The 21,968-nt window shown below is 44.2% G+C and overlaps 1 protein-coding gene across 3 annotated transcripts in view; it reads right to left on the bottom strand.

Annotated features, from left to right (window-relative positions):
* Adra1d (adrenoceptor alpha 1D) overlaps positions 1 to 21,968 on the bottom strand; it is a 55,177-nt gene that overhangs the window by 14,937 nt on the left and 18,272 nt on the right. Inside the window, exon 2 of one of the 3 annotated variants that reach the window (XM_078051473.1) lies at positions 2,635 to 2,727. In XM_078051473.1, the coding sequence (XP_077907599.1) occupies positions 2,635 to 2,727 (93 nt within the window). Of the gene's footprint in view, positions 1 to 1,832; positions 2,728 to 3,506; positions 17,488 to 21,968 lie in introns of those variants that run through there. The other 2 variants (XM_078051472.1, XM_021723187.3) reach the window with 2 other exon arrangements.

Here is a 21,968-nt window from a genome sequence, read left to right as displayed (position 1 = left end):
TGCACTAGGGATTGAAAACAGGTGTGCTTTATTATTGAGCTGCATCCCTAGTCCTTTTTTGAGACAGGAGTTCCCTAAATTGCTTAGGGCCTCACTAAGTTGCTGAGGCTGGCCTCAGACTTGGCAATCCTCCTGTCTCAGTCTCCCAAATTGCTGGGATTACAGGCATGCACTACTATGCCTGGCTAATCTTTTTTAAAGATCAAGCTCACTGGAAAATTTTATATTAAAAGAAAGAAATTTGAGCTTTGTGATCCTCTTTTGTACTTTTAAATTAACTTCTGATCTAATCCTTTTTTTTCTTCTTTTGCTTTCTTGAGGCTTCATGTTCTCTTCTTTTTGAGATGGATACTTATGAATTTTAGCTTTTCTTCTAACGTGTGTTTTGTTTTGTTTGGTACTGGGAATTGAACCTAGGGTACTCTACATCAGTCATTTATTTATTTATTATTTTGAGATAGGGTCTCACTAAATTGCTTAGGGCCTCACTAAATTGCTTAGGGCCTCACTAAATTGCTGAGGCTGACTTTGAACTTGTGATCCTCCTGCCTCAGCCTCTCAAATTATCTGTGTGCCACAGTGATGGGCTAACATATTTGTTCAAAGCTATAAATTTTCCTCTGATCACAACCTTGACTTTATCCCATAAGTTTTGATGTTCTCGGGACCTGCAGTGATATTTCATTTCTGATATTGGTAATTTGTGTCTTTTTTTGGTCTGTGCTAGAGGTTAACCAACTGATTTTTTTCCCCCAAATAATCAGCTTTTCGTTTCATTGATTTACCTGTATTGTTTCAAATGTCATTGATTTTTACTTGTTTTTAATATTCCCTGCCTACTACTACTTTGGGCTTAATTCATTTTTCTCGTTACATAGACAGGAGCTCAGATTATTGATTTGAGATCTTTCCTCTTTTCTAATGTGAGCTTTTAGTGTCATAGTTTTCCCTCTCAGCACTGCTTAAGCTGCGTCCCACAAATTTTGATCTGTTATATTTTCATTTTCACTTAGTTCAATTTTTTTTTTTTGAGCAACACCATGATGTGACTTTATTATGTTGCTGGTTCACCTCCTAACGGAAACTCTGTTCTCACTGGGCTTACTTCAAATTCTCCTGTCTAGACAGAAAGGACAAAATCTTGTCTAGAGACATGATACAGAGAAGGAACAATTTAATAGCTATTCCAGATATGTCTGAGGACTGTAGCTATTGAGAAGAATCTGCCACTGAGCTTTGTTTTCCTTAATGCTTAATTCTCCCCTCCTGTTATTTTTTATTATTTCTAATAAAAAGTCCACTGATGACAAACCCACGTCAATGGAGTTATTTTTCCTTTCTTCCATCATCTATTTCCCTACTCTGATCCTTCCGCTTCTGATTCTCAGCATATTTGAAGATTTGCTTATTAACTGTGATTCAACAAAGTTTAAGGTCAGTGTGTCTAAATGTCAATTTCATTGTGTTTATTCCAGTTAAGATTCATCAGAATTTTCAGTCTTAGGATCCATGTCTAGGAAAGTTGCCTTTTAAAACATTGCTTCTCTCTTGTCCTGTCTCCACTTTCTCTTGAAGTTTTTACCTGGCACATGCTGAAGTTTCTCATTCCATTTTTCATATTTCTTAAATTCTCTTTCCTGTATTCTCCTTTCTCTCTGCGCCACCTTCTGGATGCTTTTCCACATCTCTCATTGCCCTTTTCCCTGGTTGGTCTCTCTAGGTAAGATTTTAAATGTACTTTCATATTGCTCCGTCTCCTCTAGTGGCTGGTTTTCTGTTTTGCTGTATTTTTTTCTTGGATCAGCTGGCTCTTGGAGACTTTTTCTTTCTTCTTTCTTTTTCTTTTTTTTTTTTTTTTAACTGGAGAATAAACTCTGGGGCACTCAACCACTGAACCACACCCCAGCCCTATTTTGTATGTTATTTAGGGACAGGGTCTCACTGAATTGCTAAGGGCCTCACCATTGCAGAACCTGGCTTTGAACTTGTGATCCTCCTGCCTCAGCCTCCTGAGCCTCTAGGATTACAGGCATGCACCACTGCACCGGGAACTCTCAGAGACTTTTTTTTTTTCTCTCATTTTTGACGGGGAGTTTACTCTCACTTGCTTATTGTGGGAATTCTCTGTGGCTGATTGGTGAAGGGTCCTTGCTGGGCATTTCTGTATGGCTCTGCCAAGGCCCTCTGGGTTTCACTGGGTCTGTATGAGGCTTTTTATTATTTTGGCTTTGACTTTTTTCACCTTGAAGACAGTACATGTTTGTACCTTGAGCCACTTGGAGCAGAGGCTTCAGGCTTAGATTTTTCTCGGTGACCCCTTTTCTGTCCCTGGCCTCACCCCAGGGGCAGGACTTTTCCCTGACCTGCTTCACAGGCAGAACAGCCTTTCCTGGCTGCCCACCTCTGCAGAGAGCTCAGTTTCAGGTCTATTCTGTGCCTGGAGTCTGGAGCTGGGGCCTCAAGTCTTGTGTCCTTGAGGGCTTTTGAGCCCTTGCCCCTAATTCTACACAGATTTGATCTTTGAGGGGCCTTATGACAGATTCAAAATCACCATCCTGGCTTTGTGTTTCTCTCTAATTATTGGCACCTGGGAGTTTCTGGTGCCCTTGTAAAGAGAAGAACTGGGGAAATTACCTTCAGAGATCTGGAGGGCAGGAGGTTCCAGCAGATAGATTATTTCGGTGACGGATCCCTGCTTGGTAGATGGTACCCTCTGTGTGTCCTTGCCTGGTGGAAGAGAGTTCAATGTTGTTAAAAATTTTCCTCGAGTATTATCTGTGACTCATGGATTATTAGAAATGTGCATTTTAGTTTCCAAATGTTTGGAGATTTTTCCCATTATCTTTCTGTTATTGATTTCTAGTTTGATTCCATTATGGTCAGGGAACACACTGTGATTTCAATTTTATTAACTTTGTCCAAGTTTGTTTTATAACCCAGAATTTAGTATATGGGGTTTTTTTTTTTGAGAGAGAGAGAGAGAGAGAGAGAGAGAGAGAGAGAGAGGAGAGAATTTTTTTTTAATATTTATTTTTTACTTTTCCCCAAATGTCCTTCTTTTTGTTCCAGAACCCCATAAAATTACATTTAGTTACTATGTCTCCTTAGGTTCTGTGGTGTATTATGGAATAAGGCAGTCCTTCTTACCCATGGGGTATATGTTTCAAGACCCTCAGGGGATGACTGAAACTATGGATCATACTGAACCCTATATATAGTATGCTTCTGCCAAAAGCCCTGCAGCATTGCCAAATAGTACCAAACTTTATCTGTCTTTCCAATGTTTTATGTGTGGCCTTTGCATCACCACCCTTGTGCTTTGGGGCTGTTATCAAACAGAACTAGGATTACTTGAGTATAAGCAGTGTTGATATAAGCGACTAATGAATGGATAGTATAGGTAGCATGGATACTTCAGACAAAGAAATGATGGGGGTCCTGGTCAGGACAAAGCAGGGTGGTGTGAGATTTCATCATTTGACTCAGGACAGTGCACAATCGAACACTTATTGTTTGTGAAATTTGACCATTTATTGTTTTAGACTGAAGTTGATCATGGGTAACTGAAAGTGGAAAATGAAATCTCAGACTGGGGGTGGGGTAAAGGGACTACTTTGGGGATCTGATCTTTGTCTCCTGTTCATGTCTCTGAATTCCTAAAACCCTTGGAATTTCCTGAGCTCTGGGAATGTTTTCTTTTTGTTATTATCATTTATAATGCTCCTTTATGATCACACCTGAATTTGTGCTAATGAGGTGACCTAGGGTAAGGCCTTCGATATTCTCAAGGTGGGATTAGTCACCAGAAAGATCAAGTGATTAAAAGATTCAAGGGTTGGAACTTGAGTCCCACCCACTCACCTTTAAGGAAGGGATGCAGCTAGGTTAAGCTCTATACAAACTCTTGAACTTCATATAAAAAATCTGATGAACTTCTGAGTTGCTGAACACACAAAGGTTCTGGAAGGGTAGTGTACCCAGAGGGGTCATGGAAGCTCTGTACTGATTTATACTTTTCCCTATTTATCTCTTCATCTGGAAGTTCATCTGTATAATTTATAATAAATGGATAAAGTGTTTCCCTGAGTTATGTGGGCCATTTTAGCTAATTATCAAACCCAAAGAGAGGGGATGATGGTAATCTCAATTTATACCTAGTCTGCAGCTTTTCTGTATCTATTGAGAGTCTTTTTGTGGCTATGGAGGTAGGGATCCAGGTTTATGCTTAGTCCTTGACTTTGGCTGGTTCACTCAGTATTACTTATTGGATGGTCTGCCCTTCCCCCACTGATTTGAAATGTCCCCTAATTGTTAGGTAGCTAGTCAACCATGAACAGGTGAGCAGGAACAGTGAAAGCCACTGAAAACCACAGGAGCCTTATCAGACAGCATCTGGGGGATGGGAGCCTGGTATTTCAAGTAGTAATTACATCCCCTTAAGAAAAACTATTGTGTCACAGCCTTCCAGGTGGCCAGGTGACCCTCCCTTGTCTCTGAAACCATGTCACAACCATCCTAACCACTTCTTGTGACTGGGATGTATCAGACTGTTACAAAGAAAATTTGCTGAGGGCTATCCAAAGGGTAATGAACAGATTAAGTGGTTATGAGAAATTGAGGCAAGAACAGAGGGACCCAGAAGTCCTTAGAAATCCTTGACTTGGTGAGGGTCATTGTCACTCTCCTCTCTGAAAGGACCCATTCTCACCCATAAGGATGTCCCCTTTCTTTCTTCCTTTTCTCTTCTAATAAACTGTGCCATTCTTTTACTAAGTCTTCTCTCTGCCCTGGAATCCTCACTCAAGCTTGTGGGTGGGTCTCTTCTGCAACAATAAAATGATTTTTTTTTCTTTTTTGGTACTGGGGATTGAACCCAGGGGCACTTCACCACTGAGCCACGTCCTCAACCATTTTTATTTCTGATTTTGAGACAGGGTCTCCCTAAATTGCTTAGGGCCTTAATAAGTTGTTGAAGCTGGCCTTGAACTTGTGATCCTCCTGCCTCAGCTTCCCTAGTTGCTGGGATTGCAGGTATGGCATCATGCTGGGCTTTGCAACACTTCATCAGTAATCATTGATGGAGAATAGGAAATTTATTAGTTTTTGGATATGATTTCAACTTGGCTAACCTCTTTTCTGGTTTGAATTATTTAATCAGCCAGTTTTCTTGCATTTTCTGGATAGAGATTCATATCTGCAAATTTTGATAGGCATTTTCTTTTCTGACATATACTGATTACTTCTTTTCCCCTTCACTTACCACATTAATTATTGCTACTGCTATAATGATTGCGTTAACTATTACATAATTATTACAGTGTTGAATAAAACATTGACATGGGGTCACAGCCTTGTTCCTAACTTTCATGGGAATACTTCTAAAGTTTCTAATAAGTTCCCAAATTAAGGGGCAACTATGATAATCATGATCTCATTACTTGTGACAGGTAGCCCAGACACAAATAAAACCTGTGACACTTTTCTGTGCTATAAAATGTCAAAAGTCAGTTTCTTGACAGATATGTCTGTTCCCTGGAGATGAGTCAGACTCCTTGCCCAATAAAACATCTTACTATAAAGCTCCATGAAGAGAAGGATACCAGTAGCCCACATCTAAAAAAATAAAAATAAAGTTTCTAATAAGTATGCTGTTTGATCTGGGTTTCTGGTAGGTATGTTTTATCAGGTTATCTAATTTGTTTTATTGTAAATAACATTAAATTTTATCAAATGTCTTTTCTGCATCTCTTGAGATTATCATAGAATTTTTTTCTTATTCGTTAGTGTGTTAATTACATTATTAACATTTCTAATGATTTCTTTGTATTTTGGAGTTATTCTTTACCATATTGTATTAATCAGCTTAGATTAAGTTCTGCTTTGGTAACAAGCAACCCCCAAATCTTATTGAATTACAACAGAAGTTAATTCCTTGCTCATGTCACAAGCACATTGAGGATTGATTTCATATCTTCTTAATTCTAGGATCCAGGCTGAAGAAACATGGTAAAGCAGATAAGCTTAATGTTTCTGCTCAGAAGTGGCAGGTGTTACTTCTATTTAAATTTTGTTGGGCAAACCAGGGAGGCAGGCATATTATCTTTCTGCAGGGACGTGCAGCAAAAGCTTTGACAATAATACAATCTACAACATTGGTCATGATATATGCTCACAAGTGGCCTTTTTTTTTCTCTTGGGATTTAAAAACAATTTGGGTTGCATTATATCTTTTTATTATGTAGATTGGGAAAGCAAGTATAAAATGTTAGTTATCTGTTTCCTAAAGGATTAAAGAATTTACTTGTAGAACTGGCTGGGTCTAGGGCAGTATATGTGTGTGTGTGTGTGTGTGTGTGTGTGTGTGTGTGTGTGTGTGTATTTGTGTGTGTGTGTTTTGGAATAGATATAGGACTACCATTTTAATTTATATTATGAAAATCTGTTAAGATTTTCTACTTTTTTGTTGGAGATCCAATTTTGGAGACTGTGATTGAAAACTGGCCCTTTTATGTTGGTTTAAACATTTGGTGGCATAAAGTTGTTTATGGAATTCTTTTTTGTGAATGGTTATGTCTCCTTTGTGTTTCGGATTTGTGCGTTTTTTCTTTCTACATTTACACTGGTTGAGCTTTGTCAAAGGTACTTTTTAAAAAAGAAGAAGAATTCATTCATGTTCGAGAATATCTACTTCTCACATTTATTCCTAAATGATACTCAATTTAGTTAAGGAAACTTGTAGTTAAGAATTTACTTGTAGAACTGACTGGGTCTAGTGCAGTGTGTGTGTGTGTGTATGTTTTGGAATAGATATGTGACTATCATTTTAATTTATCTTATGAAAATCTGTTAAGATTTTTCTACTTTTTTGTTGGGATCCGAACCCTACAACTGATGGGGGCCAGCCAGCTGCCGCAAGCAGCATTTACTAAATGCTCTTGTCTCTCCTTGTGGTTCTTAAACACTAAACAGGTATGATCTGGACCCTATGACAAATAAAAAACCTGGGGCTTGGCAGGGAATAGTCCTTGTCCCAGGGTACAGGAGTGTGTCACCCAAACTGGAGCAGTGTGGTAGTTCAGAGAACAATCTACACCGGTATTGCCACTTCTGGTAGGTAGATGGTGCAAGGACCTCAGTTCTTCTCTCTGATGTCTGTATGCTTTCCCAGGCGACCTTCTATCTGCTCCCACTAAGGAGGTACTTATGGGTTAAATTGTGTCCCTGCCTTCAAATTAATTGAAGTTCTAACCACAATACCTCAGAATGTGACTGTATTTGCAGACAGGATCTTTAAAGAGGGAATTAATTTAAAATGAGGTTTATTCAGTATGACTCATTCAGTATGACTGGTGTCCCTAAAAGAAGAGATTAGGATGTAGAATTGTACAGAGGCAAATCCATGGTAGACAATGAGGAGAAACCAGCCATTTACAAGCCGAGGAGAGAGACCTCAGAAGACACCACGACTCCTGGCCTGCAGAATTGCGAAGATTTTTGTTGTTTAAGCCACACCATCTGTGGTACTTTTTTATGGAAGCCTTAGAAAATGAATATAGAAGTGGAGTCTATATTCCCACACTCCTTGAATCCAAGTTTGACCCAGTGTCCTTCAGCCAAGATAATGATGTAGAATTGAATGAGTACCAATAGGCTTTGGGCATTCTACTTGTGCTCTTGCATCTCTGTAGTCACCATGACAACATGCTTGGCTTGGGCTAATGGAGGATGAGAGACATGTGAAGCAGAGCTGAGTCACTTTAGTCACATTGGTCTTCCTAGCCAGGGCTAGTGTAGATCAGCAAATAACCGGCCAGCCCTTAGACCAGGAGTGAACCTAGCCAAGCCCAGATGATCTCAGACATGTGAGCCTGACAGTGAGATTTTGTGGTTGGCTGTTACACAGCATCCTTGTGGTTCAGATCCCACAGGTAATAAGAGGCAGTTGCACAACCCTGAACATGGCCCAGCCAGAAGCAGATGGGGAAGGAGTGTTGAGGCCTGGGCTGAAGTTGCAGGGGCCTAGTTGTTTCCTAGAAGATTGAGTTGAAAGAAACCAAGGAAGATGCCCTGTAGCCAAATCCAGGGAGCCTAGGGCCAGAGAAGTATACATTATGGAAAAGAGGTTCAGGAAGACACAGCAATGTGATTCTCAGACTTCTTGCCAGGAACATGGCCACCCTCTGGATGCGACACTACTATTCTGCAGTTGTATTTTGTTTGACGATGTATTGGAGTCCCCAAGATTTTCCTGCTTGTGGTCCTGCCTTCATTTAGAGCTGGCTGGCCCCCATCAGTTGTAGGGTTCAGATCTCACAGGATGTCTCTGGGCTGATTATTAATTATACCATGGGGGCTCCTGGACAGGTTGAGGGCTTGTTCTGCCACAAGACTCACTTCCATTGTGATACATGTGGAGAATCATTCAGCAAATATTCAGTCATATACTTTTCTTCCTTGGAGCAGAGTATATTTTCTTGCCGTACCGGCTTTTATGTTAGCTTTGTGATTTGCTTTGGCCATTGAAATGCAGACAGACATGATGCAATAGGCGCTGAAACTTTTAACACGTAGTTACAGTTTTGAATTCTTGCGTACTTGCCATGCGTCATGAGAAGTGCATGTCCCAGAGGGCTGAAGTTTCAAGGAGAATATGGAAAAAAGGGTAAGAGATGGGAGCCCATAGAAGCCTAGAACTGAAACTGGAATCTATAAACATTTACAAGCAAAAAAGGTAAATGCTTGCAAGAAAAGAAATGCTTACTGTTGTAATCTGTGCATTTATGGGAAGCTTGTTTCACAGCTTTATTGTAGTGAAAGCTGATTGAGTGGCTGGGGTTGTGGCTCAGTGGTAGAGTGCTTGTCTAGCACGTGTGAGACACTGGGTTCAATCCTCAGCACCACATAAGAATAAATAAAATAAAGGTATTTTATAACTAAAAAAAAAAAATTGAAAAAAAAAAGCTGACTGATACACCTTTCATCCAGTCCAAGAGGGCTATTCTTGGGCACTGGTGATAGAATGAACAATGGGTTGATGGATTGGGAAGGAACCCAGGGTGAAGTGTGATTCAACCTTAGCAAAGGGGCCTGGAAGGAAGAGACCAAGGGATTTGGGCCCCTGGAAGATGCTTTTTTTTTTCTTTTTCTTTCTTTCTTTCTTTTTTTTTTTTTTTTTTTTTTGAGTACTGGGGATTGAACTTGGGGGCACTCAACCACTGAGCCACATCCCCAGCCCTATTTTGTATTTTATTTAGACACAGGGTCTCACTGAGTTGCTTAGGGGCTTGCTCAGTTGCTGAGGTTGGCTTCAAATTCTGATCCTCCTCCTTCAGCCTCCTGAGCTGCGAGGATTACAGGCATGCACCACTGTGCCCGGCTTAGAGGATGCTTTTGACTAAGACCCAACAAGCTGAGGGAAACAGATGCCAGTGAACATTCTTTTTGTTCCACCAGATGCAGTTAAGATCATCTTCTACCCTCACTGCCCAATTCTTGACTGAAAAGGAAGAACTTCATTCTAAAAGTTCAGAGCTGCTAACTACTTTTCTTCTATCAGGTGAAACACCTGGAAAACGACAGTATCTTACTCTGATTTCCAGTTTTCTTTCTGCCCCCAGACCCACATACATGGATAGGCCAGTGGGCATGAAGTCTTTGCTAGATGTAGCAAGTTCCTGAGGAGGCTCAGGAGAATGGGAGAATCATGGCTTTGTTCTCAGATATTCAGAAAGCAGTTTATGGGCAGTGGGGCAGTGGACATAGGTTTAATGATTGGGCAGACTTTTTGGAATTAGGGGTGAGTCACAGGGGACTATGCACTGGACAGAATCAAGCCTTCTCTTTACCCCTAGCCAATGATGCCTTTGATGCAAAGAGGAAAATTCTGGCAAGGGCCCCAAGCCTTTTAATTCAGCTTATTCAGACCTGGAATCTCTACTGTTTGCAAATGGTTGGTTGATATCCTTACTTTTAAGACTCATTTTGAATTTTTATGCTTATTTTAGGTCTTTTTTATTTGCTTTTTTATTTCATTTAGTTTTTTTTTTCTTTCCACATTTTTTATTGGTGCATTATAGTTGTACATAATGATGGGATTTGTTCTTTGTTGGTATTTTAAGGAAAAAGGTCTTATAAAGGAATTGTCAGGATTCCACCTTAAGTTGAAAGTGTCATTAATTTAAAAAAAAAATCTTACCTGAGATTTTAAGGGGCCTTCCTTCATAAGGCAGGCAGGCAGGTCTAGATGATAGTTTGGGAAGGGTGTGCTGAGCATGGGTTTGGCACAGGGAAATGCTTCACTTCGAGAATCTCTTCAGAATCTACCTATTTCCATTACCTTTACCTCCATCTCTCTGACAAAGGCATCTTCATCTCTTGCCTGGACTGTTGGGTGTTACCATGGAAACTGGCATCCTTGCTAATTTTTGAATGTGCTTCATACCCTCCTAAGTCAGGATTTTGCCCCTGTTATCCCTTCTACCTGGAAGCTTCTCCCCAAGGACTTGTGTGACTCTCTGCTTTATCATCTTCTAGCTGAGGACTTCCTGGGTTCTAGATCTAAAAGTGTAATCTCTCTGACCCTGATGCTTCCCATTTGTTTCTTGCTTATCACCATCTAACTACTGTGTATTTTGTTGATGTTGTTTATTACCTATTGTTTTTGTGTGTTCTAGAATGAGGACACCAGGAAAGCAGAGGGTTTTTTATCCCTCATACATTGATGGATCCCCACATAATAGATGCTCTGTAAATATCAAATGCATGCATTGTTTAGTGATTTCACCTGACCTCACCATTTGTTGCTGATTGAAGCATCCTGATTGGTTGAAGGGTTCCAGAAATTACCTAGGCCCCACCTATAAGGTACAGTTCACAGCTGGGGAGAGGGGACATCAAGTACCTAATCTGTACAAGGCCCAGACATTCAATACTTATAGGCTTGTCCACTAGGGGGACCATAAGATTCTCCCTAAGAACTTGAAAATAAAAGCTTCAAGACTATCTTTAGAGAGTTCCACTCTGAGATGGAACTATAATGGTTGAGATTAAAGACAAGAAAAGTCATCTTCAACGCACAGATCAAGATGAAAGGCTGGGAATGAAGCCTGGGTCAGTTAGGAGGATGGAGAGGGATGGATCATGGAAGAAGAGGTAAAACCCTGGCCAAGGGTTCTGGTCATTAACTCTCTGGCTTTGCCTCTGAGTTCACCAAGTGGCTTTCAGACCATGATTTGGTTTGTCATTAAGGTCATTTATTATCACGGGGATATTGGTTTATATGATAGTTAAGTTACATTTATTGTTAAAAATTGGCACATTGACCTTGGGCTTATAAACTTCACTTCCTAGTGAGTTAGGCAGTCTGTATTAGCTTATTTGAGACTGGCCACTATAACTGCTTGCTGGAGCTCTAATTCTGAGGCCAGCATTTTAGCACAGCCAGCCAGTTATTTTCTTGTGTTCCCCTCTCCTTTTCACAAGTCTCTCAAAATTCTACACATTTAGCAGGACATGATGGCACATGCTCTTCATCCCAGCAACTGGGGAGGCTGAGACAGGAGGATTGCAAGTTCAAGACCGGTTTCAGCAACTTAGTGAGGCCCTGCCTTAAAATAAAAAATAAAAAGGACTGGGGATGCAGTTCAATGGTTAAGTACCCCTGGGTTCAACCCCTGGTGCAAAACAAAACAAAACAAAACAAACAAAAAAGTACACATTTGGTGGAAGATGTTTTTAAGGAAGAGGACTTCCAGAATAATCCCTTTGTGCCAGGGTCCTGAAGAAAGGGGAAGTTCTTAGTTTATACTGTTTTCAAATGAATTAATTGGATCTAGACTTGGAATGTGTTGATATAACAGACATAGAAGGCTGCCTGCCCAATATCCATTCTCTGTGGTTTATTGCTGCCAGAACTTTGATTTTGGTTCAGGATAGCAGTGTGCCCAACAGAAGGCAATCAGTGATCCTACTTGCCCTAAAACAAGGGTTGACCTTTCCTATAAAGGGCAAGGTAGTAAATTTGGGCTTTGTGGTCAGTCAGCAAAATTGGAGATATTATGCAGTAAATTCATATAATTTTTACATATTATGAAATATATATATATATATATATATATATATATATATATATATATAGCTTTTTTCCACTATCCTTAGTTCATAGGCTGTCCCAAGTCAGGCGGTGGGCTGAATTTGGCCTGTAGAATTTTTGGACTCCTGATCTAGACTAATCACACTGATTTTTTTCCAGGCTCCTGCACAGGGTGGTCATGTGACCCAGTTCTGGGCAATATATCCTTGAATGGAGGTGGAGGTAGAGGGATGTTTCTGGGAAAGCTTTGCTAGCTTGAGAAAAGGAGGTAGATGCTACCGCCAACCCTTTTCTTGCTCTGCTTTGAACAACTACTTGAAATATGGAGCCAGTAGTCATGATGCAGCAGCAAAGAGGACAAATAGATTATGAAGCAGAGAGAGCATGACGATTCCAGTAACCCATTTGCCTTGTAACTTGTCAAGTGAGAAAACTAATGCCCAAGGGTTTATCTAGATACCGAGCAGTTTCCTCATTGCTTGTTGCATGCTTAGCTGACCCAGTGTCCCAGAGATGTCAATCTTTATCTGACCAGCCCTGCCCCCTCTGGAAAAGACTTGCTCCTCACAGGCTGGTGCCCAGTGGGCTGTTGTCCCACTTGGCCCATCCCACTCCCATCTGCCTGCTCCTGCTGTTAAGCCTGACCCAAAATTAGCCAATCCATAGGCTGACCAGTGACCTTATAGCTTGGCTCAAATGATGAGCGGGACCAATCTGATTCCCTCTCAGGAAAAGGATCTGAGTTTCCTTCTCTTGTTTTTGGCAGGACAGAAAGAGGTGGACACAAGCAGTATAGTGGAGATACATGAATAGTGAATCCCTGAAGGAAATGTCCAGAAATGTCACAGCTGAGGTGCTTGCAGATGCTTCCAGTGCATCCTTACCTCTAGTTCCTGGCTCTGATAGCTCAACCTGTGTGGCTCCGTGTCTTGGATTTCTTCTTGATTCCATATGTATCCTGTGGTTTCCCCTTAATTACCCCCAGACCTGGGTAATTTTAGAATGTGGGCAGGTTCTGTTCAGCATTCTTGTTGTTGCCTTTTTTTCCCAAGGGGCAGGGTGGGGGAAGGAAAGTGGGCCAGCTCAGACAGCAGGAGCAGTGCCAGGCCCTGCTTCCCTAAGGTCCTACCCCGCCAGAGCCACCTGGGTCCAATAGCTCCCTGGGGAGCTATGCCAGGCAGAGAGGCTGTGGGGACTGGTTTAGCCTTTGCAAGCATCTGGTTTTGTGCTTCCCTAGAGTCACAAGAAGAAAAAAAAGGAAATTCTTTCCAAGTGGATTTTGAACATGTACCCCCCTGGGGGTGTAACAGGACAGGAATAGAATCAGGGTCAGAAAGGCTCAGAGGAGTCTGAGCTCTGACAGGTCACTGAGCGGAGGGCAATGGAGGTCCCAAACCTTTCCCCAGAACTGTCAGCGCCTGAAACAGAAGGACCAAGGGAGGGAATGGCTGCTGCTGCAGGGGCCTGCAGGGGCAGTGGGGCTTCAGATGGGAGGGTAAGGTGGACTCGAAGCAGGTGTTCCCACAGGAGTGCACAGCATAGCTGGCTTTCTAGACTGTAGCCAGGATGAACTGTTTGTGAGCATCCTGGGGGTGGGGGGCTATGGGATACTCAGGGCTTAATTCCAAGTAGGGGATCTTTGAAGGAGGTCTTGAGAGCTGAGGATTCCGGAAGTTGGAAATAAGAGAGGGCAGGGTATGCTCAGGAGGCAAGTGGCCTTGGGGTTTGTATTTGGGGGTGTCTGGAGGTCACCAAGGGGGAGGGTGAACACATGCAGAGCTAGAGACAGCCCCTTGGGACTCATTCATAAGCAAGTGGTCATTGAGATATGTGAAGTGGATGAGAGTATGTGGAGAGTTGAAGAAAAGTTAGAATAAAACCCTGGGGAAACTTTTAAGGGCAGGGAGGGGAGACTTTAGAGAAAGGGGAGAGAGGAAGAAGGGGGTGGAGAGGAAGTGTTCATCATATCAGGAGAGACCCTGGGATCCCAGAGATCTCCTTGCATGGCCCAGAGGCATGGAGTGAATATCTCAGCAAGCAAGGGCCTTCCATCAACATGGACTATGACAGAGTCATAGGGGAGGAGAGCGGAGAAATGGACTGTCCCAGGTGACTTGCAAAAGCAGCCTGGGAAGAGTGTGAGAAGCAAGGCAAGGTGGGTGGCAGGAGCCTGCTAGAGAGGGAGGGCAGACTGCAGCTTGAGTTCCTGGGTGGGAAGCAGAAATGAGGCTTTCTAAGGATTGGGGAGGAGGAATTAGGCAAATGCCGTGTCTCTGGAAGCTTGTTTCTGTCTCTATCACATCTCACAGGACCGTCCCTTTCACCACTCACCAATTTCTTCAGGCTTCACCCATCCTTGAGCACACGTAAAGGAGCTTCCCTAAAAGCAAAAGCCCTCTTTTACATGCAGCCGGGGGTCACTCTCTAATCAATCATGTAGTCCAAGCTGGAGAACTGAGGCACCTGAGGACCCAGGGAATGGTGCAATTGTACTTCTTCGATGTGTTCCCAAATCACTTGCAATACCTCCCTCCTCCACAAGGGCATTGTTATTCCTTTCATTCCTCTTGGGTTTTCTTTGACCCTTTGACATGTCCCAAGGGCAAGGTCAGTGGCAGTGTTCTATTGGTTTTAAGAGCAAGGTCCCTGGATGCCTCTGCTATATGGCATGGCCTCTCTGGGGCTCTGCAGTCCTCCTGCACTGCTAGTGGGCTTGGTACCTGGTCTGAGGGGTATAGGAGGAAGCAGCTGGGTGCAAATGGCTGCTGTGCCAGGGCTGTGGCTTGAACCTAAGAACAGTTCTGCAGGTGATCATCACACCTGGAGCAAGTAGTGAGCAAGCCCTCAGTTCCTCCTGCCTCTGTTTCCATTGAGTTACACAGGGCAGGGAGGTCCCCAAATCCTCCTGATAAAGGCTCCTTCCCATTCTATTCTCTTACCCTCACTGTCGACCACCTGTGGATGCAACTAGCCTGGAGCATGGGAGCCAACATTTACCCCGCTCAGAACTCTGTCTGGTTTACCACTGTGCTTGCCAGTGTTCAGTCATTGGACACTGGTGTCTGCCTCTTCTCCAACCTCTGATTTGAAGAATGGCTTCTACCTCTGTGAGAAGACAGCAAGGGATGCCCCCCACCCAGCTTTACAGTGGCCAATATGTGCAAAGTATGCACTATACTCCCAGAACTGGCTATGAACTGTCCTTCCTATTCCCCAAGGTTGAGGAAGGCCAGGCCTGAAAGCCCAGATCCTTATATAGAACCACCACCATGTGAACTATCCAAGCCCTGCCATTGACTGCCTTTTAACCTTGTAAAATGGATGTCAAAGGTTTGAATTGTGGTGACCTTTCACATAAACTACCTCCCTGGTACAAGATAGAGACTTCTAGCCTCAATATTGGTCCATGTTGGCTCAGCAGCTGGCTTTTCCAGTTTCAGAATAATCCCAGGTACCCCAGGGCAATGTTTAACCATTGATCCTTTTAAGGGTTCATTGGCCACAATAATTATTCCCTTGCTGGTTGGATAAATGTGGTTGGTATTATCTAGCTGAAGAATGAACTGCCTACAATCTGTGGGAATATGAGATTTTACTTAAAGCTAACAAACACTGATGCTAAGTATGGATTCTCTTCCCTAGCCATGTATACCTGTCTACTTGGGCTTGTATATCTTTTCACATAAAGTATTTTTTTACCCATTTAACTGATGACCACCTTCCTCACTGAGGTCCTCAGAGCATCAGAGATGCATCTGGGAAGATCAGCAAAGGGATAATTTGTGCTTATGATTACTATTTGGTGACCAAGATTAATCATGTGAATTTTAAAAGCCAATAAAACTCCCAAGTCCTTTGGTCATGCTAAAAGACCCAAAGGACAGTAGTCATCAGTTAAAGAGACAGTTGAGTCAAAGCTAGAGAGGTAAATAGAGACCTAGTCTATCTTGTTGTGGGCCTAAGGATTTCTAAGGATTTTAGAAAAAAAAAGTTCTTTATGGATTATAGGCTAAAGTTTGCACAGTTTGGACAAAATATAAGTACTCTTACCAATAAATATGTTTCAAAATGACAAAGCTCTCCCCAGTTGGCAGCTCAAAATCCCAGCAAGAAGTGATGGGCACAGGCACAATGAGCTATGTACAGAGTGTAAACAGTAAGGCCCTTGAAGGGAAGTCATGAGGGGCAGAGCCAGGTGATGGAGTGTGCACTGGACCAATGCAGGGGTGGGGGTAGGAGGCAGTGGGCCCAGGGAAAAATACAACAGGTTTGTATGACTGTCAACCAATAGGCCACCAAAAGCTTGCTGGCAGTGGTGGCAGGTTTACTGGGTCCCGCTAGTAGGCAGTTAAGGAGAAATTGTCCATTGAGGCAACCTGACCCCATTGTCTTTACCCTTGGGGCAGCCACGCAAGACTTTGGTGCCTCTTCCTCTCGAAGAAGAGGAACAGGCCTGCCTGGCCATACTTGGGGCAATCTACTCGGGTCAGGGCAGGGCATATGGGGTGGTTAGTTTCTCAAACAGGAATTTGGGTGCCAATGGCACCACAGATCCTGCAGCCCCTCCCTCCTAGGAAAAGAGCTCTGCGCACCTGTCTCCAACAGGGGCCCCCCAAACTCCCAATGCTTCAAGGGTCCAGCCAGGCTTGCTCCAGAGATGCAACAGAAGCAACCATCCTGAACAGTTTTTGAGTCCCTGATCCACCCGGGCCACTCCAACAAACCCAGCCTCCCTCCCCACAAAGCCCCCCACGCCCACCCTCAGCACATTCCTCAGTCTAGCTTGGGGGGTCCTTAAATATCAGTCTCCCGGAGGTTGCTGTAGTCGGCCAAGTCATAAGCCTGGCAGGTGGCGCCCTCCGCCACATCTTGGGGAACGCCTAGGGACACGGCTTCCACCTCCGATTTCAGGGTACACGCGGCCTCTGCGTGCTGCGTGCCCCCGGTGCGGATCTTCTGCGACAGGCTGGAGACCTTGGCACGCAGCTGGGTGGTCGGCCTCCGCAACGGCCCTAGCAGCCTCCACTCGCGGAAGGCGTAGAGGGTCTTTCGACGGCTAGAGACTGGAGCCTGCACCTCGTCCGTGCCTGGGCAGCTGGGATCTGGGGGCGCTATGAGAGCCAGCGGCGCTCCGGGGGGCGCGGCACTCGGGCTGGGGGCGCAGTCGGGGCGCGGGCCACTAGTCGAGGCCCTCCAGTGGTGGCCGTAGACGCGCCACAGGGGACGACGACGTCTGCGGCGGCGACACTGGCAGCGCAGGAGGCGGAGGAAGGCGCGCTTGAACTCGCGGCTGGAGCAGGGGTAGATGAGCGGGTTCACGCAGCTGTTGAAGTAGCCGAGCCAGAAGATAACCTTGAAGACGCCCTCTGATGGTTTCAGCTGCGGGAACAGGGAGCCTGGAGGGCACAGAGACCCGGATTGGTTAGCTGCTCTGGGAGCGGGAGGTCCAGGCAGGCCTTGGGTGCAAAGAGGACAGGCTCTCTATGCACTCCAGGGAGATTGAAAGGATCTCCCCCAGAGATCCCTGATATAATTCAGGAGCTTCGTAAACTTGGATAGGGAAAGCTAGCATCTCCAACGTTTACTCACCTCTACCCGAAACTGATCATTTCCTTCAATGAGTGCAGGCAACAATCAGAGTAGAATTGGACAAAATCATATGAAATTACTGTTTTTGTACATCAAAACTAGTAGTGCAAGATTGGCAGTTCCCGCGGATATTTTCCTATCACATTCAATTGCTGCGGATGTTATGAGATATTTTCTGTGCTTCTTGTTATTTGGAAATGACAGTCGTTAGAATGCACCACCAGATCTCATTTAATGCCTTAATGTGGAGGCACATTTCTAAGTCATTGATTTCATGTAAAAATATTTTGACAACTTTTTCAGTAAAATCGGTTTCATTTCTCATTTTTTTTTGTTTCATGCTTTTGAAAGTACGACTTAAGATGAATCCATAGATTTCACCAGATACCTGAGTAGTCCCCAGCACAAAAACGGGTAAGAACCTGGGAATTAAACCTGGACTAAGGCTTGCCCCATGCCAAGCAGTGTGCTGGGTTCTCCTGTGAGGAGGCACGAAGCATGGCCCTTGCTCCCAGGATAGCAATAGGAACATCACTGAAATGCAGGTGGGGTGATGATAGGGGAGTACTCATTTTGTTCACATAGGGAGGGAGCTTAGGCTTTGTGTTTCTAAGGATCTCAGAGAATCAGCCTGGATGAGAAGGGCCAGAGTGTCTTACATGTGAAAGCTACAAGTGGGCGAGAGAATGCCAAATTTGGAGCCTGGAAATATCCTGTAGGATCAACTCAGAAGACTTCATTTGGGACAGATGGTGAAGGGCCTTAAATGCTGGAAAGTTCAACTTTTTATTTTGTGGGTTAAGAACCATGAATTGCTTAAAGCAGGTCAGAGATTGGGCATAGAGTTAGGCTTCTATAAACAATGCCTATGGGCTATCAGAATGCAGGACAGTGAGGCTGTCCTACTGAGGTTGGGGAAGACTTCTGGGATGACTTTGTGGGGGCACTAGGCAGGTGGGGGTGGGGGCACTGTTTGGGAGCTGTGCCAGGAAGACCCTCCTCTCCACAAACCTCTACCCTGACATCCCCACCACAGACCTGAAGGAGGCCATGTCTATGGAAAGAAAGCAGGAAGCCCATGAGAGGTGGCTATCAAATTAGTTGCCAGTTGCAAAGATACACTCCAGGAATCAAGCCACTTTCTTGTTCTCCTCCACCTAAGCAGCAGTAGGGGGCCCAGGGTGTTGCATCCTAGACAGGGACTGCAGCTGCCCATGAGACTGAGCAATCCAGGGTCCTTAACAAACTGTGGAAACTTCTATATCTCCTCTTGCTCCTTCCCCACAAATAAGAGCAGGGGCCCTTAGTGAAGGGGAAGAGGCACCGTGCCTCACTCTTTGACCTGGAGACCTTTGCATATCGTCCACCCCCTACTATATAGAAACAGTTCTGGGTGCCAAGAGATGTGGTAGAGGAAGAGGAGGGCCACACAGCATCACATGGCTCAAGAGCAAGCTATCTGGCTTTCTAAAGTCTCATCTTGCATTTCTGTGAATTAGAGATGATAATATTTCTCTGGAAGGGATTTGGTAAAGATTTATAGGTCTTGGAACTAGCATGTTAGCAGATTCTTAATAAATACCAGTGAGGGGCTGGAGATGGATGTAATTCAATGATACCACGCTTGTCTAGCATGTATGAAGCCTTGGGTTTGATCCCCAATACCACAACTATACCACAAACTGGTGTCTGTTCTCCTTCCTTCTTACTTTTTTCCTGTGGTTTTGAGAGTGGAGACTATAGTCTTGGGGAGAGACCAATTTCTACATATAGAGAGTGACCAGAAACAGTGGCTGAGATGTGGTAGGTTTTGGGGTGCTGGAGCAACAGGGTGGATTGAAGAGCTGATTCTCCCTGGCAGAGGTGTTGGGTAGTCCCTGGAATGTGTGGGCCACCAGGGTGGACCTCAACTTCCAGGAAGGCAGCCCTCAAGAACAGCATCCCTCAATGGCTGCAGTCAGATCAAGTGCTGAAAATAACTTCTGACTCAGGCTACAATTCTTTTATATTTAGCCCAGGATGACAAATCAGTGGACTATGCTTTCCAGTGGTGTTCCTGAAGCAGGCCAAAGGACATTGCTATCAGCATGGTTTTTATTCAGATTGGGGGGCAACACAGCATTTCATGATACTGCCTGGGTCTTGTTGTAAACATTAATATCCTAATTCATGCTCAATTGACCTGTGTGAAGCCAGCTGTGAACTGGGAATTCCTTACATGTGAAAGAGGGAATCCAAACTCAGCCTCCCAGTGTATCCTGTTGAGGATTCTGTCTTACTTTGGGATCTCCTAGAAGCAGACTCTGAGACAAAGATTTAAATGCAAGTCATCAATTTGGGAGGTAAATGAAACACTTGGAGTTGGGAGGGAAAAAAGAAAGCAGGAAGCCCATGAGAGGTGGCTATCAAATTAGTTGTCAATGTGGGCAACTGGGGCTTAATACCACCAGCGGGGCTCTAGGTGACTGTGCAGAACACAAACCTCAGAGTGACCCAACTGAGGGGAAAGGAGGTGGGGTATTTACACTCCCGTTCCCATCAGTTATGTTGAGCTGTTCAGTTTGGGTGTTCATTTTTCTACTTCTTGCCTGCTACCATGGTGGGCAAGGATTTTGATGGGCAGAGAGAGTTCCTGGGCAAAGTAATACAGGAAGGTGCTCAGGTGGAAGTGGGTCCATGTGCACTGAAGGTCTAGGGGAGATGGGTAAGTGCCAATAACGTCCACCACAACTGTGTCTTATTTGCTTTCTGCCCATGGTGTGCAGACATGTTGCCTAGAAAATATAGACATCTGTGCCTTGGGTTTCAGATTCCACAGGCCACAGCTCCCCTGATCTCATAGATGGCAGGTCTAAGGTTCATATAGACCAGATTTTAGTGGGAACTTCTTCTGCAGAACTTCTTTTATCAACCCTTCCTGATCCAGCAGAATTATTTGTATTCCTGTCCCCTCAGCCAACCCCCAGATCATCACACTTACTTATAAGTGCCAAGAACACTGTAAGTAATTATTGGTTTTCTGTTTATCTTGTCCTTAAATGCTTGGCACAGAATCCCTTGAAAATGGAAGACTGAGCATTTCATTTCCTCACTTCCTGTCCTCTTTTCCTCATCTGCACTTTGACCTTCTTCCAGCTCCTTGTATCCCTCCTATCATGCCCTTCCTTTTGGGCTTAGCTGACCTCCTGCTTGCCAGCACCTCAACCATTCCCCACTCCATCTCCCCCCGGGACTTAGGCTGGATTCATCTAGCTAGATCCTAACCCCAATTTAACCCATCTCTGGCAATTTAACCCGTCTCTGAGTACACTTAAGCCTCCAACCTCAGCCATGTCCAGGAGCTGCAGTGATCTCAGCCTTCATCCTTGGTAGCTCTGTCTCCTGTCCTGCTCTAGCCTTTCTAGCTCTGAGCCTGGTACCACCCTTTCTTCTTCCCCAAAGCAGTTGAACTCATCTCCTGTTTCACAGAGGGAACTGAGGCCACAGAAGCTAGCCACATGCCCAAACCATCTGGCTTCTCTTCCTCCTGGGTTAGAAAGAAGTCACCCTCCTACCCAAAGTTGGTGTCCTTGCCTGTGTTGAGGTCCTTGATCCACCCTGTCATAGCTGCTGTCTCTCTGGTTGTGGCCTTGTGCTCCTTACCTTTTCCAGGCTACTCTTGCTGCTTCTCTTCTCCAGGGCACATCACCTGTCACCCTGCTGCTTTCCCCACCCCCACCCCCACCCCCACCCAGGACCTCTAGCCTTCGAACATCACTCTTGGCCGTCTGGATGCTGCTCATTTTATCCGTGGCTTCCAGGACGGCAATTTTATGATTTGTAAACTATTCGTGTCAGTTTCCTTTCCTTTCCTGTATACTGACTCTTTAATAAAATTTGTTACTGCTCCATTACTCTATGACATGATGTTTCTTGGAGGCAGGGATAAGATTCTCTATCTATAAGTTCCTGACCCAGAACAGTGGCTCTAAAATATTTGTTGAATGAATGCAGAAATGGCATTTGGATAGGTGGTCTCTAAAATGCTTTCTGAGTGCTCAGTACCCACTAGCCTCCATTTTGGGGCCTTGAAATGTTTTTTCATTGAGTCCTCAAGACAGCCCACTTGCAGAGATTCTAGTTAACCCTAGAGGTCAAGGTTAGGCTGTGCTCCTGAGCTGGTCTGGTCCTAAACCTTTTGGTCTTCCCATATCATCACTTAAGAGGGCCAGGGGCCATAGCCACTCCCTTTATTCCTGCAGCAGCTTCCCCACAAGCAGCATGCCTGTCCCCACTCCTGAGCATGGCT

Source organism: Ictidomys tridecemlineatus, chromosome 5 (genome assembly GCF_052094955.1).
Source record: "Ictidomys tridecemlineatus isolate mIctTri1 chromosome 5, mIctTri1.hap1, whole genome shotgun sequence".
Taxonomy (NCBI): domain Eukaryota; kingdom Metazoa; phylum Chordata; class Mammalia; order Rodentia; family Sciuridae; genus Ictidomys; species Ictidomys tridecemlineatus.
The sequence above is the reverse complement of the archived record's forward strand: the minus strand, read 5'-3'. Positions and strand labels throughout refer to the sequence as shown.